Raw genomic sequence first — 16,342 nt, 5'->3', positions numbered from 1 at the left:
TTTTTCGCACAGTTTCTGGGGGTACTTTTGCTTAAAAGTCCCAATTGATTGTTGGTATAAGGTGCCCAAATAAGGGAAATGCCCAGAAGCACCTGGGCAAAGAAAGTTGAAGACCGGGTTCGTTGACGGAATCTGAGACCCTTATCTGTAAGTACCATGCAGCCCCCTCCCCCTCCATCACCCACTTGCGCACCATCTTCGCATTGGCGGCCCAGTAGTACCCACAGAGGTTGGGCAGCGCCAGACCCCCCTATCTCTACTTCGCTCCAGGAACACCCTTCTCACCCTCGGAGTCCCTCGCGCTCACACACCCCATTATACTCCTGTTAACCCGCCTGAAAAAAGCCTTCGGGATAAACACGGGGAGGCACTGGAACAGGAACAAAAACCTTGAGAGCACCGTCATTTTGATTGACTGCACCCTACCCGCCAGGGACAGCGGCAACGCGTCCCACCTCTTGAACTCCTCCTCCATTTGCTCCACCAGCCTTGTAAAGTTAAGCCTATGCAGGGCCCCCCAGATCCTGGCCACCTGGACCCCCAAATATCTGAAGCTCCTCTCCGCCCTTTTTAGTGGGAGCTCGCCAATCCCCCTCTCCTGGTCCCCTAGCTGAACTACGAACAGCTCGCTCGTCCCCATATTGAGCTTGTACCCCGAAAAGTCTCCGAATTCCCTAAGGATCCTCATTACCCCTGGCATTACCTACAAAGATGTGGAGGTTAGGTGGATTGGCCATGCTAAATTGCCCTTAGTGTCCAAAATTGCCCTTAGCGTTGGGTGGGGTTACTGGATTATGGGGATAGGGTGGGGGTGTGGGATTGGGTAGGGTGCTCTTTCCAAGAGCCGGTGCAGACTCGATGGGCCGAATGGCCTCCTTCTGCACTGTAAATTCTATGATTCCTCCCACCGGGTCCGCCACATACAACAGCAGGTTGTCCGCATAAAGCGACGCCCTATGCTCCTCCCCACCCCGCACCAACCCCCTCCAGTTCCTCGACTCTCTCAGTGCCATAGCCAGAGGTTCAATCGCCAGTGCGAAGAGCAGGGGGGACAGGGGACACCCCTGCCTCGTCCCTCGGTGCAACCGAAAGTACTCGGACCTCCTCCTATTTGTGGCCACACTCTCCATCGGGACCTCATACAACAGCATTACCCACCTGACAAACCAATCCCCAAACCCGAACCTCTTCAGCGTTCAACTGTCCCCTTCACAAACCCTGTCTGGTCTTCATGGATGATCTGCGGCACACAATCCTCAATCCTCGTGGCTAAGACCTTCGCCAGCACCTTGGCATCTACATTTAGCAAGGAAACCGGCCTGTAAGACCCACATTGCAGGGGATCCTTGTCCCGCTTCAGGATCAAGGAGATCAGTGCTCGGGACATTGTCGGGGGTAAAGCCCCCCCTCCCTTGCCTCATTAAAGGTCCTAACTAACAGCGGGCCCAACAGGTCCATATATTTTTTATAGAATTCGACCGGGAAACCGTCCGGTCCCGGTGCTTTCCCCGCCTGCATGCTTCCTATCCCTTTGATCAGCTCCTCCAGCCTAATCGAGGCCCCCAGTCCCGCCACCAGACCCTCTTCCACCTTTGGAAACCTCAATTGGTCCAGGAAACGGCCCATCCCTCCCTCCCTCCCGTGGGGGCTCGGATCGGTACAATTCCTCGTAGAAGTCCCTGAAGACCCCATTGATGCCAATCCCACTCCGCACCACGCTCCCTCCCCTGTCCTTAACTCCCCCGATCTCCCTAGCTGCATCCCGCTTCCGAAGCTGATGCGCCAGCATCCGGCTTGCCTTTTCCCCATACTCGTAGACCGCCCCCTGGGCCTTCCTCCACTGCACCTCCGCCTTCCTGGTGGTCACCAGGTCGAATTCGGCCTGGCGGCTGCGCCTCTTCCTCAACAATCCTTCCTCAGGCTTTTCCGCATACCCCCTGTCTACCCTCACCATCTCCCCCACCAGCCTCTCCCTCTCCCTCCGCTCCTTTTGGGCCCTAATGGAGATCAGCTCTCCCCTCACCACCGCCTTCAGTTCCTCCCATACCATCCCCACTCGGACCTCCCCATTGTCGTTGGTCTCCAAGTACCTCTCTATACTTCCTTGGACTCGCTCACCTCCTCGTCCGCCAACAGCCCCACCTCCAAGCGCCATAGTGGGCGCTGGTCCCTCTCCTCCCCCATCTCCAAGTCCACCCAATGTGGGGCATGGTCCGAAATGGCTATTGCCGAATACTCGGTATCCTCTACTCTCGCAATCAGCGCCCTACTCAAAATGAAAACGTCGATTCGAGAATAAGCCTTATGGACATGTGAGAAGAATGAAAATTCCCTAGCCCACGGCCTTGCAAATCTCCAAGGGTCCACCCCTCCCTTTTGGTCCATAAATCCCCTCAACACTCTAGCCGCCGCCGGCTTTCTACCTGTCCTAGACCTGGAGCGATCCAGTGCCGGATCCAACACCGTGTTCAAGTCTCCCCCCATTATCAGGCCCCCCACTTCCAAGTCTGGGATCCAACCCAACATACGCCGCATAAAACCCGCATCTTCCCAGTTCGGAGCATACACATTGACCAGTACCACCCCCTCTCCCTGCAACTTACCACTTATCATTATGTACATACCGCCATTATCTGCCACAATGCTCAACGCCTCGAATGACACCTTTCCCACCAAGATCGACCCCTCGATTTTTGGCATCTAGCCCCGAGTGAAACACCTGACCTACCCACCCTTTCCTCAGTCTTACCTGGTCTGCCACCTTCAGGTGTGCCTCCTGGAGCATAACCACATCTGCCTTGAGCCCCTTCAGGCGCGCGAACACACGGGCCCGCTTAACTGGCCCATTCAGTCCCCTTACATTACAGGTTATCAGCCGGATCAGGGGGCTACCCGCCCCACTCCCACGCACCCCACACCCGGCCTGTTCCCCACAGCGGCATACCTCCGTCTCAACCCCCCCCCCCCCACCCCCACCCCCACTCACTCCAGCTCCTCCTTGACCTTAGCAGCAGCATCTCCCCCTCCCCCGGGGCTGGGACCCATCTTAGCAGGTTTACTCTCCCCATTGCACTTACGCAAGTCAGCTGACTCCTGACCCCAGCCACTCCCGCCTCCCCTTCGACTCCTCCCATTGTGTGGCACACCCTCCTCTCCCGCTCCCCATCCACAGGCTCGCCCCCTCCCCCTCCGTTCGAAGCGCGGGAAACAATCCTCGCCCATCCCGACCCTCAATCTGTGTCCAACTTCTCGGCCTGAACAAAGGCCCACGCCTCCTCCACGGACTCAAAATAATGGTGCCGGTCCTTGTAGGTAACCCACAGTCGCGCCGGCTGCAACATGCCAAACTTCACCCCCTTCCTGTGCAGCACCGCCTTCGCTCGATTGTACCCGGCCCTCCACTTCACCACCTCTGCACTCCAGTCCTGATATATCCGAACCTCCGCGTTCTCCCACCTGCTGCTCCTCTCCTCCTTGCCCCACCTGAGCACACACTCCCGACCGACGAACCGATGGAACCGCACCAGCACCGCCCGTGGAGGCTCGTTAGCCTTGGGCCTCCTTGCCAACAGTCTATAGGCCCCTTCCAGCTCCAGGGGCCCCTGGAAGGACCCCGCTCCCATCAGCGAGTTCAACATGGAGACCACATAGGCCCCCACGTCCAGCCCCTCCGGGAGGCCCAGAATCCGCAGATTCTTCCGCCTCGACCGATTCTCCATCTCCTCGAACCGCTCCTGCCATTTCTTGTGGAGCGCCTCGTGCACCTCCACCTTTACCGCCAGGCCTAAGATCTCATCCTCATTGTCAGAGATCTTTTGTCGAGCCTCTCGGATTGCCACCCCCTGGGCCGTCTGTGTCTCCAGCAGCTTATCAATAGAAGCCTTCATCGGCTCTAGCAGGTCCTTTTTAATCTCTCTGAGGCAGCGCTGGATACCCTCCTGTTGCTCCTCCGCCCTCCCTGCCTGGTCTCCGCCCGCTGCTATTTTGTCCTTCTTCCCTCCCTTCTTCTGGTCCACCACCATCTTTTTTGTCGCCCCGTTCCTTGTTAAAGCCATATACTGACGGGGAGCTATTATTAATTCCTTCCCATACCGGGAAATGTCGCAAAGTGCCTTTGGGGCCCCTGAAAAGAGCCCAAAAGTCCGTTTTTGCGGGAGCCGCCGAATGTGCGACTTAGCTCCGCATAGCCGCAACCGGAAGTCTCGAGAGGGAATCCTTTTGGCAGTGTTCGCTTCACCAATCTGCCCCAAAAAGTCTGTGGAAACTCCTGAAAAAGGTCTGAGAGTCCGTTCCAGACGGGAGCTGCCGAATGCGCGACCTACTCCTGCATGGCCGCCACCGGAAGCCTCGTCCCCGCTTCTTCAATGGCCTTGGTAGATCTTTTCACAGTTGTTCCCTCTGCTGCTAGAATTCACCTTTAATAGAGGCCCTCAAGTCAGCTTGCAGCTTTAAGCTTGCCCTTCCCCCGCCTGCATGCTGGAAGAGGCCCCTCTCTCCCCTGCAGTTACAGCCAAATCTTTTACTGTTTCTGCCGGGTCTGGTAACCAAAAGACATACCATTCCTGGGGACACTGTCAGGGGAATGTTGCAGTCTTCCCACACCGGGAAATGTCAAACAAGTGCCATGGGGGCCCTCTAAAAGAGCCCAAAAGTCCGTTCTAAGCGGGAGCTACCGAATATGCGACCTAGATGCAAGGAAGCAGGTGGCGTTTAACAGGGCTAAAGCCTTCCTGTATAAGACTGGAAATCGATTTGGAGTGGTGTACCCGATGTGGCTTGGAGCCACAGACAAAATACTACTTTTTCGGCGCGCTGGAGAATGCAGATGCTTTTGTAAAAAAACATGGGCAGGGTGCAAGTTGATTGTGGTTTCTGAGAGATTTTTGGATATTGGGGGTGGGCAAGTGGATATGGGGAGTTGTTGGGGATCCTTGGACATGTTCATATTTCTTTGATCTTGGGTACGCTGATTGTTTAGAAAGTTGGATTTGGATGCGGCGTCTGAATGTTACAGGGGTTGTTGATTTTTGCATCTATAACCGTTATGAAAAATAAATGGCTCTCTGTTGGAGTTGGATGTTTTAAGGAGTTTTGTTCTGCTCTGTCTTTGGTTTGGTCACTACTTTTCTTCACCCTGGGTGGGAGCCACCCTGCTAGCTAAAAGGTTAGCTAACTGGAGCGGAGTGATGGGGGTTGCTACAGCTCATTATGTTAGTTTGGTTTTGGAAGTGGGCGGCACATTGGCTAGCACTGTTGCCTAAACCTCGGAGGACCAGGGTTCGAATGCCGGCCCTGGGTCACTGTCTGTGTGGAGTTTGCACATTCTCCCGTGACTGCGTGGGTTTCATCCCCACAACCCAAAGAAGTGCAGGGGAAGGTGGATTGGCCACGCTAAATTGTCCCTTAATTGGGAAAAAAAAAATTGGGTTCTCTAAATTTAAAAAGAAAGTTTGGTTTTAGTTAATGAGCTTAGTGTTTTTGAATTGTTTGGGATTCGGTTAGTAGAACTAGGGTTTAGGAGTTTTTGATTGCTTTATTGTTATTTGTATGTATATTTGGGTGTGGTATTTTAGGGGGTGGGGGGGATGGGGGCAGGGATAGTTTGCTGACGGTCGTTGCAGATTTTTCTTTCCTTTATCTTGCTGGTGGAATTGGTGGTCATCTTGGATGGGCCTGGTGCATGTACTCTCTAAGCTGTTGCTGGATGACCCCTTTTGGTGGAAATAGCTGACTCTTTGGCTGGGCCGGGTGATCTGTTTGGGGAAGGCTCCCTCATTCAGTTGGTCACCTGGAATGTAAGCAGAGGGTATTTGTTCACTTGAAACGTTTTGAGTGTTGATGTGATGTTTCTGCAGGAAACTCATTTGCGGTTAAGAGTTGAGGAAGGGGTGGGCGAGTCAAATGTTTCACTCCGTAAGTTCAATTTGTGGCCACTGAGATCTTGGCAGATCCTAATGGTAGGCATGTGATTGTTAGTGGGTTCTCGGGCACCTTGGGGTCCTAGTGATTGCATATATGTCAAATTGGGATGATACGGGTTTTGTTAACAGATTGCTAACCTCCATTCCTGATTTGGACTTGCATCTACTAATGGCGGGGAGGGGGAAACGTAAACTCTGTCTAAATCCGAGGATGGATTGATCTAGGCCCAAGTCGTGGGCTCCATCAGGGTGGCAAAGGTGGTGTTGGCTTTTATGCAGCAGATTTGGGGAGGGGGGATGCACCTGAGGCATAGATTTTTCTCTTTATTTTTTCTCTATGTCCATCAGGTTTACTCATGGATTGACCTTTTTGAGCTGTAGGTCCCTCCTTCCCTGGGTGAAGCATGTGGGGTAACGGACCATGCTCCACAGTTTGTGGTTTTGGCCCTAGAGACGGGTCCCTTCCAAAGCGCGCCATGGAGGTTGCACATGTGTTGTTGGCAGACAAAGGATTTTGCGAACATATATCCTCCGCCATTGGGCAGCATGTCAAATTTAACAAAAGGGTCTATCTCACTTTCCACGCTGTCGGAAGCCCTTAAAGTGGTTATCAGGGGGAGGTAATTTCCTATAAAGCACACCTGGAAAGGACTGCAAGGGTGGAGCAGAAGAGTCTGGTGGACTCCAACCTTGACCATCAGTACTCGCTTGCCCCTACCCCAAAGTTGTGAGTAGGAAATAGCTACAGATGCTGTTGCTATTAACAGGTAAGGCGGTGAGCCAGCTGTGACACTCGAGGGGGACATTTTATGAACATGAGCTAAAAGGTGACTGGCCTTTTCTCCATCAGAAGAGGCGGCAGGCTGCTTCCCAGGAGATTGTACAGGTAAGGGACTTGGGTTTCTGCCCGTCGAAAGTCAGTGTGGCTTTCGAAACATTCTATAGGGATCTCTATGGATTGGAGCCCCCGGAGGAGGGTTCAATCATGGCGGAGTTTTTGAATGGGTTATCCTTCCCATTGGTGGAGAGAGAAAGGTGGGAGGAGTTGGATTCGCTGTTTGGCCCTGAGGAAATTATGAAATGTTTTTGGGTTAATACAGACGGGTAAAGCTGCGGTTGGAGCCTTTCTCCCAGAGGTGAATGTGGAAGACCAGGCAGGCATCGTTAAAGGTCGGCAATTGTCGGCCAATATACGTTGAATATTAAATATTGTCCTCTTCTCACCCCCCGCCCCCTCTTGTACACAAACCACATGTGATATCCATGGAGCCAAAAAAGCATTCGAAAGGGTGGATGGGGGAGTACGTCTTTGGGTGGTTTGGTTTTGGGGGGAAAAGGGTCTGATTTTGGATTTTTTTGCTGTATAAGGCCCCCACTGCTGGTGTCCCCACTAATGAGTTGAGCTTGGGTATTTTCTGCTGAATAGCGGTACGAGGCAGGGATGTCCATTGTCTCCCAGCTTCTATTTGCTTTAGTAATTGAATCACTGGCTATAGCGTTAAGATCCTCCAGTGGAAGGGGATAAGTCGGGAGGGAGGGAGCACAGGGTGTCCTTGTACGCAGATGATCTTTATATTACAGACCCAGTTTCCACTCTGAATGAGATAATGAAGCTACTTAGGAGTTTTGGCCCCTTGTATACAAGTTGAATTTGGACAAGAGTGAATACTTTCTAGTTAAGCTCCCCGAGAAGGGAAACATATCTGGAATGTTGCCTTTTCGCCCCAATCCTTTTTTGTTAGAGTTCACAAGTTGGTATCCTCTTTTATTTGGGCGGACGAGATGCCAAGGATCCATACGGTGTTTCTCCAGAGGGATAGACAGTAGGGTGGTTTACTTGTACCCAATTTGTTGTTTTATTATTGGGCTGTCGATTATTGAGAAAGTGCTGGGGTGGCTTGGTGATTCGAATTCTATTTGGACGCAAATAGAGGTGAGTTCACGTTTGGGTCTAGTTTGGGTGCTTTAGTAACTGCCTCGCTTCAGTTCTCTCCTTTGAGATTTTCTTCGAATCCGGTGGTGGTGTCCACCCTGAGAATCCGGAAGCAGTACCTACAGCAATTTAAATCAGCACCATGTCATTGGCCCTTATCTGTAGTAATCATTTTGTTGTGCTGGCGAGCTTGGACTCGATGCTTAGGACATGGGAGGAGAAGGGTCTGGAGAGGTTTGCAGACTTGTTCGTAAAATAAGTGGGTAAATTGGGTCCTATTCTGGATGAGGAGGTGTGGAGCGAGATTCCTTGCAGGGTCAACTTCACAACCTCCTGTGCTCAACTTAGTTTGATCCAGTTCAAGGAGGTGCACATGGCTCATCTGACAATGATGTGTGTTTTTTTGGGTGGGGGGAGGGGAAGGGGGGGGTGGGGGTGGATAACCGGTGTGATTGGTATTCTCGGGGACTGGCTAATCATACCCATATGTTCTGGTTGTGTCCCAAGATGTGAAGCTTTTGGGTCTCCCATATCAGAGATTCTTCATGTCGAACTAGAGCCTCGTCCACTGGTGGCCATTTTGGGGGTTTTGGTAATGCAGTGCTACAGCTGGGGTGAAGGCGGATTTCCTTTCTGTTGCCTCCTTAATAGCCTAGAGGTGAGTTCTGCTTGGGTGGAGGTCTCCTAATCCGGTCAGTGCCTGTGCCTGGTTGGGTGACCTCATGGAGTTTCTACATTTGGGGGTCGGTAGAAGGGTTCTACCTAAGATGGCAGATATTCATTTCCTTTATTAAAGAGCTGGTCTCCATCAGTTGTCAAGGCGGGTTTCAGTTTAATGTTGGGAGGTTAGGATTGGATATTTCTTGATTGTTGATTGTGCCCTTTTTACATTGTAACTTGAGCATCTGTTTTGTATTATTATTTAACTATTTGTTCAAATGAAAAAGTTTTCAATTATAGTATATACTTTCTAAAAAGCATCTATTTATCGAATCTCTAAATAATATAAATGTTTCTATCTTTGAAAAGTGCTTTTATTAATTAGAGACTTTTATTTTATATTTTGCAGATATTGGAATGTGAATTTTATTTGTTAGAGTTAATGGTGAGTGCTTTGGCTTTTTTTTATATTGTCATGGGATGTTGGATCTGGAAAATAGATCACCTCCCTATTTATCAATGTCAAACCTCTTAACCAGTTGTAGATGTAAAACAAACTTACACTGCTGTAATATTGTCTCATTTCCAAATTCTAATATCAGTGTAACATTGTCATGTGCGTTTCCATGCAAATAGTTTTGTGCTGTTACTTTGGGCCACCTGTAACATGGCTAAATAAATTTCAAGTATAATCCCAAGCCATAACCGTACGAGATTTCCATCACTTTGGCCTGGATTCGAGTTTGAGCCCACAAACAAATATATTTTGCTAACCCACTGCACCGTACAGTTTTTGCTTTCTTTTGAAACTGTTTTGGAGATTTGTTTACCAGCTAATTAATAAATTATAATTTTTTGAAAATATTTTTATTCAAATTTTAATTTATTCAAATGTTAACATTTTAACAATCACACAACACAACATTTCCAACTGAAATAACCCCGAAGCATCCCCACGATCCCCTCCCCTCCTCCTACCCTTCAGCGTCAATTAGCTCTCCAAAATGTAATCTAAACAGACCGCATCTCTTGTGGAACCCCTCACCCGCCTCCCTCGAGGCAAATTTCACCTTTTCCAAATACAGGAACTCCATTAAATCCTCCAGTCACACCGAGGCAGAGGGTAGAGAATCTGACCTCCACCCCAATAGGACCCGCCTATGAGCGATCATTGAGGCAAAGACTCACATTTGCCCCTGCACTTATCTGCAAGTCTGACCCCCTGAATATGGCCCCCAGGGGATTGGACTCCATGTCCACATGTGAGGTCACAAACATGGTGCTGAAGAATGACCCCCAAAACTTCACCAGCTTCGGGCAGGACCAGAACAAATGCACATGTTTGGCTGGACTGCTCCTGCACCACTCACCCAAATCCTCCACCCCTTCAAACAACCGGCTCATCCTTGACTTCCTCAGGTGCGCCTTATGTACCACCTGAACCAGCCCCAGCATCGCACACTAGGTTGAGGCATTCATCCTCCGCAGCACCTCATACCACAATCCCTCTTCCAGCTCCATCCCCAACTCTTCCTCCCACTTGGCTTTGACCCCACCCCCACCGACAACATCCCCCCTCCAACAACGAGGAGGTCTGGTGCCCACCGGGAAGGTCAGGCAGACACAAAATCCTGCACCTGCATGAGGGGAGACCCCCATACTTCGTCTCCAGCCCCTCCAAAGTCACAAATAGACCTTCTGCCAGCCCTTATTCTTCCCTAACCCAAAACCTCGCATCCATCCCCCCCAGGCTCAAACCCATGGTTCCCTCCGATTGGCATCATCTTGGACCCCCAAATGTGCTGCTGAAACTGCCTCCAAATTCTCAACATGGCCACCACCGGGCTTAATAAATTAATACTGTTTTATGTCCTTTATTAGGATTGCTGTCTAATAGTATACCATCCATATAGACCGTTGCTGCAGTATGTGCAAGATATGGGACAAGAAGACATGCTGTTGCCATTAGCATGGTAAGATCTAGTGATCAGTACCCGTGTTATGCATCTGTGCTAGTAATTGATTAGACAAGTTGTTATTTCTGGTTTGGGTTTACTTTGTTAAAGGATATTGATTTCATTTCATAGTTTATATTTATAAATGTTAGGAATTTTTGTCCAGCTCCTTTTTCTTTCAACAAAATGCTTCTGTTGGAAAGAGAATTTACATTTTCTAAAGTGCCTTATTACATTGTCAGGACTTCTCAAAGCTCATTACAACCAATACATGATATATAAACAGTAATATTGTGATGGGTGGCTGAGAGAATGGAGTTGTTCTCCATCAGTAGTGTTAGACTCCAGTTCAAAGACTTGTATGTTAAAACCGAAGAATTGTAGTAGCAGTCACATTTCTTGTAACGTTTTCACTTAAAGTTGTATGCTACATGTTTTATATTAAATATCAATGATGAACATCTTATTAACAATCTGTCTACTCAGTGAGCATACTTTAACAGAATTCAGTGACGAGTAAAGAAGAAAGGACTTTCATTTGTGTAGTACCTTCCATATCATAGATACATAGAAGATAGGAGCAGGAGGAGGCCTTTTGGCCCTTCGAGCCTGCTCCACCATTCATCACGATCATGGCTGATCATCCAACTCAATAGCCTAATCCTGCTTTCTCCCCACAGCCTTTGATCCCATTCTCCCCAAGTGCTATATCCAGCCACCTCTTGAATATATTCAATATTTTAGCATCAACTACTTCCTATGGTAATGAATTTCACAGGCTCACCACTCTTTGTGTGAAGAAATGTCTCCATATCTCTGTCTGAAATGGTTTACCCTGAATCCTCAGATTGTGACCCCTGGTTCTGGACATGCCCATCATTGGTAACATCCTCCCTGCATCTACACTGTCTCGTCCTGTTAGAATTTTATAAGTCTCTGAGATCACCCCTCATTCTTCTGAACTCCAGTGAGAACAATCACAACCTAGTCAATCTCTCCTCATATGACAGTCCTGCCATCCCTGGAATCAGTCTGGTAAACCTTCGCTGCACTCCCTCGAGAGCAAGAACATCCTTTCTCAGAGAAGGAGACCAAAACTCCAATACTCCAAGCGTGGCCTCACCAAGACCCTGTACAATTGCAGCAACACATCCCTGCTTCTATACGCGAAACCTCTTGCAATGAAGGCCAACATACCATTAGCCTTCTTTACCGCCTGCATGCTTACCTTCAGCGAATAGTGCACAAGGACACCCAGGTCCCGCTGCACACTCCCCTTTCGCAATTTACAACCATTCAGGCTATAATCTGCCTTCCTGTTTTTGCTTCCAAAGTGAATAACCTCAAACTTATCCAAATTATACTGCATCTGCCATTGATTTGCCCACTCGCCCAACCTGTCCAGATCTTACTGTAGGATCCCTGCATCCTTGTCACAATTCATCCTCCCACCTAATTTGGTATCATCTGCAAACTTTGAGATGTTACATTTTGTTCCATCTTCCAAATCATTAATATACATTGTGAATAGCTGGGGTCCCAGCACCATTCCCTGTGGTACCCCACTAGTTACTGCCTGCCAATTTGAAAAGGACCCATTAATCCCTACTCTTTGTTTCCTCTCTGCCAACCAGTTTTCTATCCATTTTCAATACATTTCCCCCAATCCCATGCGCTTTAATTTTGCACAATAATCTCTTGTGCGGGACTTTGTCAAACACCTTCTGAAAGTCCAAATATACCACATCGACTGGCTGCCCCTTGTCGACTGTACTGGTCACCTCTTCAAATAATTCGAACAATTTGTCAAGCATGATTTTCCCTTCATAAATCCATGCTGACTCTGACTGATCCTGCCACTGCTTTCTCAATGTTCCGCTTTAAAGTCCTTGATAATATATTCAAGCATTTTCCTCACTACCGATGTTCGGCTTACTGGTCTATAATTCCCTGCTTTCTCTCTACCTCCCTTTTTCAATATCGGAGTGATGTGAGTTACCCTCCAATCTGCAGGGACAGTTCCAGAGTCTATAGAATCCCAGAAGATGATCACCAATGCATCCACTTTTTCTAGAGCCACCTCCTTAAGCTCTCTGGAATGTAGATTCTCAGGTCCTGGGGATTTATTCGCCTTCAATCCCATCAGTTTTCCCAGCACCATTTCTCTACTAACGTTGATCTCCCTCAGTTCTTCTCTCTCACTAAACTTTTCATTCTCCAACATTTCTGGGATCTGATTTGTATTCTCATTTGTGAAGACAAAACCAAAGTATGTATTCAACTGTTCAGCCATTTCTTTATCCCTTATTATGCATTCCCCCATTTCTGTCTGTAGGGGGCCTACATTTCTCTTTACCAATCTCTTTCTCTTCACATATCTGTAGAAAATCTTAGTGTCAGTCTTAATGTTTCCTGCAAGCTTCCTTTTGTACTGTACTTTCTCCTTCTTAATCAATACCTTCGTCCTTCTTTACTGAATTCTAAACTGCTCCCAATCCTCAGATCTATTATTTTTCGTGGCCAATCTGTATGCTTCTTCCTTGTATCGGATACTATTTCTAATTTCCTTTGTAAGCCATGGATTGGCCCTCTTACCCCCTTTGCTTTTGTGCCAGACAGGAATGAACAGTTGCTGTAGTTCTTCCATGCGTTCCTTGAATGTTTGCCATTGTCTGTCCACTATCATATCCTTAAAATATCCTACAGAGTTTCACACTGAATGAATTGTATTTGAAGTGCAGTCACTATTTTGTGGCGAATAATGGCAGCCAATTTGCACACAGTGAGCTAAGTAATCAATTAATCTGATTTGGTGGTATTGGCTGTTCGGCAAGACACTGAGAAAACTCCCTGCTCTTCTTCGGAAAAGTGCCATGGGATCTTTTACGACCACCCGACCAGACAGACAGAGCCTCCTATGAAAGATGGTATCTGTAACAATGCAGCACCCTCTCAGTATTGCACTGAAGTGTCACCCTAGATTATGTGGGCCAGTCCTGGAGGTGAGACTACTCGCAACTGAGCCAAAGATAAATGCAACATTCTTTTTACATACCTGCTACTTACTTGCAGGAACACATACCTGCAATTGATTAGTTTTTAGGTCAGTTGTAGATATATTACTGTCAATGAGCTTTTGGGTTTGGGAATAAAGGTTTATTGAAAATATTATTGCTTAGCTTATAAAACAGATCAGTTATAAATATTTGTAGCTGCATTTGTAAAATTCCGTGCCTTAATCTGCACAGGAGGATAGTGAATGACACCTACAGGACAGACCTATGCCTCATGTATCCTCCATTCATGATAGCCTTGGGTGAGTATGCAGTCATTAGACTTGACAAAGTTTGTTGAGTATCATCATTAAATCTAAATTTATTATTCTTTCAATGATTTCTGAATTGATATTTTCAATCCTGGTTCAGAAATTTATAGTTGCCTGCAAATTGCTACTAATAAAATCACTAGCACATCACGATAGGAAATAGGAAAAGTGTTTTATACTTTATAACTTGCAACTCAATTGTTAATATATTTGAAACTTAGTTTTGATTAGAATCTTGGGGTTTAAATAAGGAACATGATTTATTTTGAAAGAGTAAATTATGTTCGAGTCGGTGAACATTTAACTATTTGTATTAAACAAATTAATACAATAAGTTCAGATACATAGTGTAATGTAGTGAAGGGAGGGATAAAATATTGTTTAACCATTAATAGCTTTTTGGTCATGGAATTAAATAAGTACTTGCTGACAAAACAAAGTGAAATCTGAAAGCTAGCTGTTACATTTTACTTATTATTTTTTAATTTTTTATATATTTAGAGGACCCAATTCATTTTTTCCAATTAAGGGGCAACTTAGCGTGGCCAATCCACCTACCCTGCACATCTTCGGGTTGTGGGGGCGAAATCCACGCAAATACGGGGAGAATGTGCAAACTCCACATGGACAGTGACCCAGAGCCGGGATCGAACCTGGGACCTTGGCCCCGTGAGGCAGCAGGGCTAACCCCCTGCGCTACCGTGCTGCCCTTGATACATTTTATAATATTTGTTTGTAGTTCTCACATTGAGACTAAACTGAGTCATGAGCAGATTAAATAGATCTCTGGATTTGATTATGTATCTCTGGAATCTCTTGGTTTCAGACAAACTGCAGTTCACCGTACCTCAGTCAAGTAGTTCAGGTTCTGAAAGGCAAAGCTTAGGGAACACAGAAGAAAACAACTTCCAAAAACATATTCATTTCTGTTTTTCCTCTCTAGTGCGAAGGTTGAGCTAATTTCATAACTCTAAAGATCAGCTAAGCTACAATATGTTGTGACACCACAGAAATCCCCACAAACCCAAATCAGGGTTTGGAGGTGCCTGCATAAAATGGAGCCTTCAAACCTCAATTTCACTGCTGGATTTACTTGGTCATTTACGTAGGCGCAATTCAGCAAAAAGAAAGTTAGTCTGCTTTTGGGCACATTTGGCGGGATGTTACTCAGCAGCTGCAGCGCCGAGATTTACCCCACTATTAACTGGCATGTTGCTGTTTTTTTGGGCCTCGGGGAGTTTCTCCCTGCCGAGGCCACACTTTATTGATTTCCTGCTGAACAGCTTCTTGCAGATTGGCTGCCACTTTGTCCAGCACCCTCGATCTCTGCACCCCTCCTTGCCCAATCAATGCGTGCCCCAGCACCCAGTGTGCCAGCCTGACAGTCCAAAGGTGACAGGGTGCAGGGGTACCTGCCCTGTCCCCAATCACCCCAGGATCTCTACTGGCCTGCGAGATCTTCCAGCCGTTACATCTGGTCTACGTTTGTGGAATCCAGTGCTAAATGGCACCCTGGCAAGGTCTCGTAGGCGCGGCAGTTGACTCTGGTGCCAGGTGAAAGCAGTGTCCGACTATTTAAATGAGCCTAATGGCTCTGGATTACCCCCGCGAGGATGACATCCAGATCTCGTTGGGCAGAGCGAGTTGGATGACTTGTGATCGGCTTGGCGTGGAGCCTAATTTGGGGCTCTTGTGCGAGTCACCTGTCGCGCCCCATTCACGTCGGGCACAACGACTCGATGGGCCGAATGGTCTCCTTCTGCACTGTAAATTCTATGATAATCTATGAAACACGGCCGCTGAATTGTGCTTGTAGACTATCTCAATTAATTAACAAAATAGTATAAAGTCATAAACTGCTCGGCAATACTAGTCTATTTTAATATTCTACTTGCATTGCAATACATGATCAATTATTTTGACTTTTTTGTTTCCTAATTTCTTCATCAAATTGTAGATGCAAGTCTTGTTTCTGAAAACTTTACTCTTATGCAAAATGAGATAATCATAATTGCACACCCCTTTAAGTTAGCATGTGGATATGTTAATACCACTTAGAATTTGGACCATGTGATTAACAACGAAGTTCAGTGTTTGGTTTCATGCTGGGAATGCTGCAAGTGCAGTTTTATACACCGTGTTTATGGGGTGGTAAATATGTAAAATGTAGAGGGTAAATAAATAGTAAATTTGGTTTGATTTCCCTTTTACAGCCTGTTTGCATGTGGCTTGTGTAGTCCAGCAAAAAGATGCACGTCAGTGGTTTGCTGAACTCTCAGTGGATATGGAGAAGGTAATGCAATTCTGGAGCAATCAAATTTATTGACTAAATTGTCTTCTAATTTTGCAATTTTAAAAATAGTTTTGGAAGGAATTGTTTTGAAATATGAAAAATAGCCAGATTTTACATATTTATTACTAGCTAAGCTTGCATTATTGCACCAATTGTTTAGTTATTTGATTCTTTTGCACAAAAGGGCATCCATCCACTTGTAGCCATTACCTTTTTTGTTTTAAAATTTCTAATTAATTTTTCATTACATTGTTC

General features: G+C 47.1%; 1 protein-coding gene across 4 annotated transcripts in view; it reads left to right on the top strand.

The window, feature by feature from the left end:
• ccnc (cyclin C) overlaps positions 1–16,342 on the top strand; it is a 65,211-nt gene that overhangs the window by 37,038 nt on the left and 11,831 nt on the right. For all 4 annotated transcript variants that reach the window (XM_072499605.1, XM_072499604.1, XM_072499607.1 and 1 more), the window contains 4 exons: positions 8,924–8,959; positions 10,396–10,487; positions 13,718–13,785; positions 16,008–16,087. In XM_072499605.1, coding sequence (XP_072355706.1) covers positions 8,924–8,959; positions 10,396–10,487; positions 13,718–13,785; positions 16,008–16,087 — 276 coding nt within the window. The remainder of the gene's footprint in view (positions 1–8,923; positions 8,960–10,395; positions 10,488–13,717; positions 13,786–16,007; positions 16,088–16,342) is intronic.

Source organism: Scyliorhinus torazame, chromosome 4, assembly GCF_047496885.1.
Source record: "Scyliorhinus torazame isolate Kashiwa2021f chromosome 4, sScyTor2.1, whole genome shotgun sequence".
Lineage (NCBI taxonomy): Eukaryota > Metazoa > Chordata > Chondrichthyes > Carcharhiniformes > Scyliorhinidae > Scyliorhinus > Scyliorhinus torazame.
This window is presented reverse-complemented; position numbering and strand designations above follow the sequence as displayed.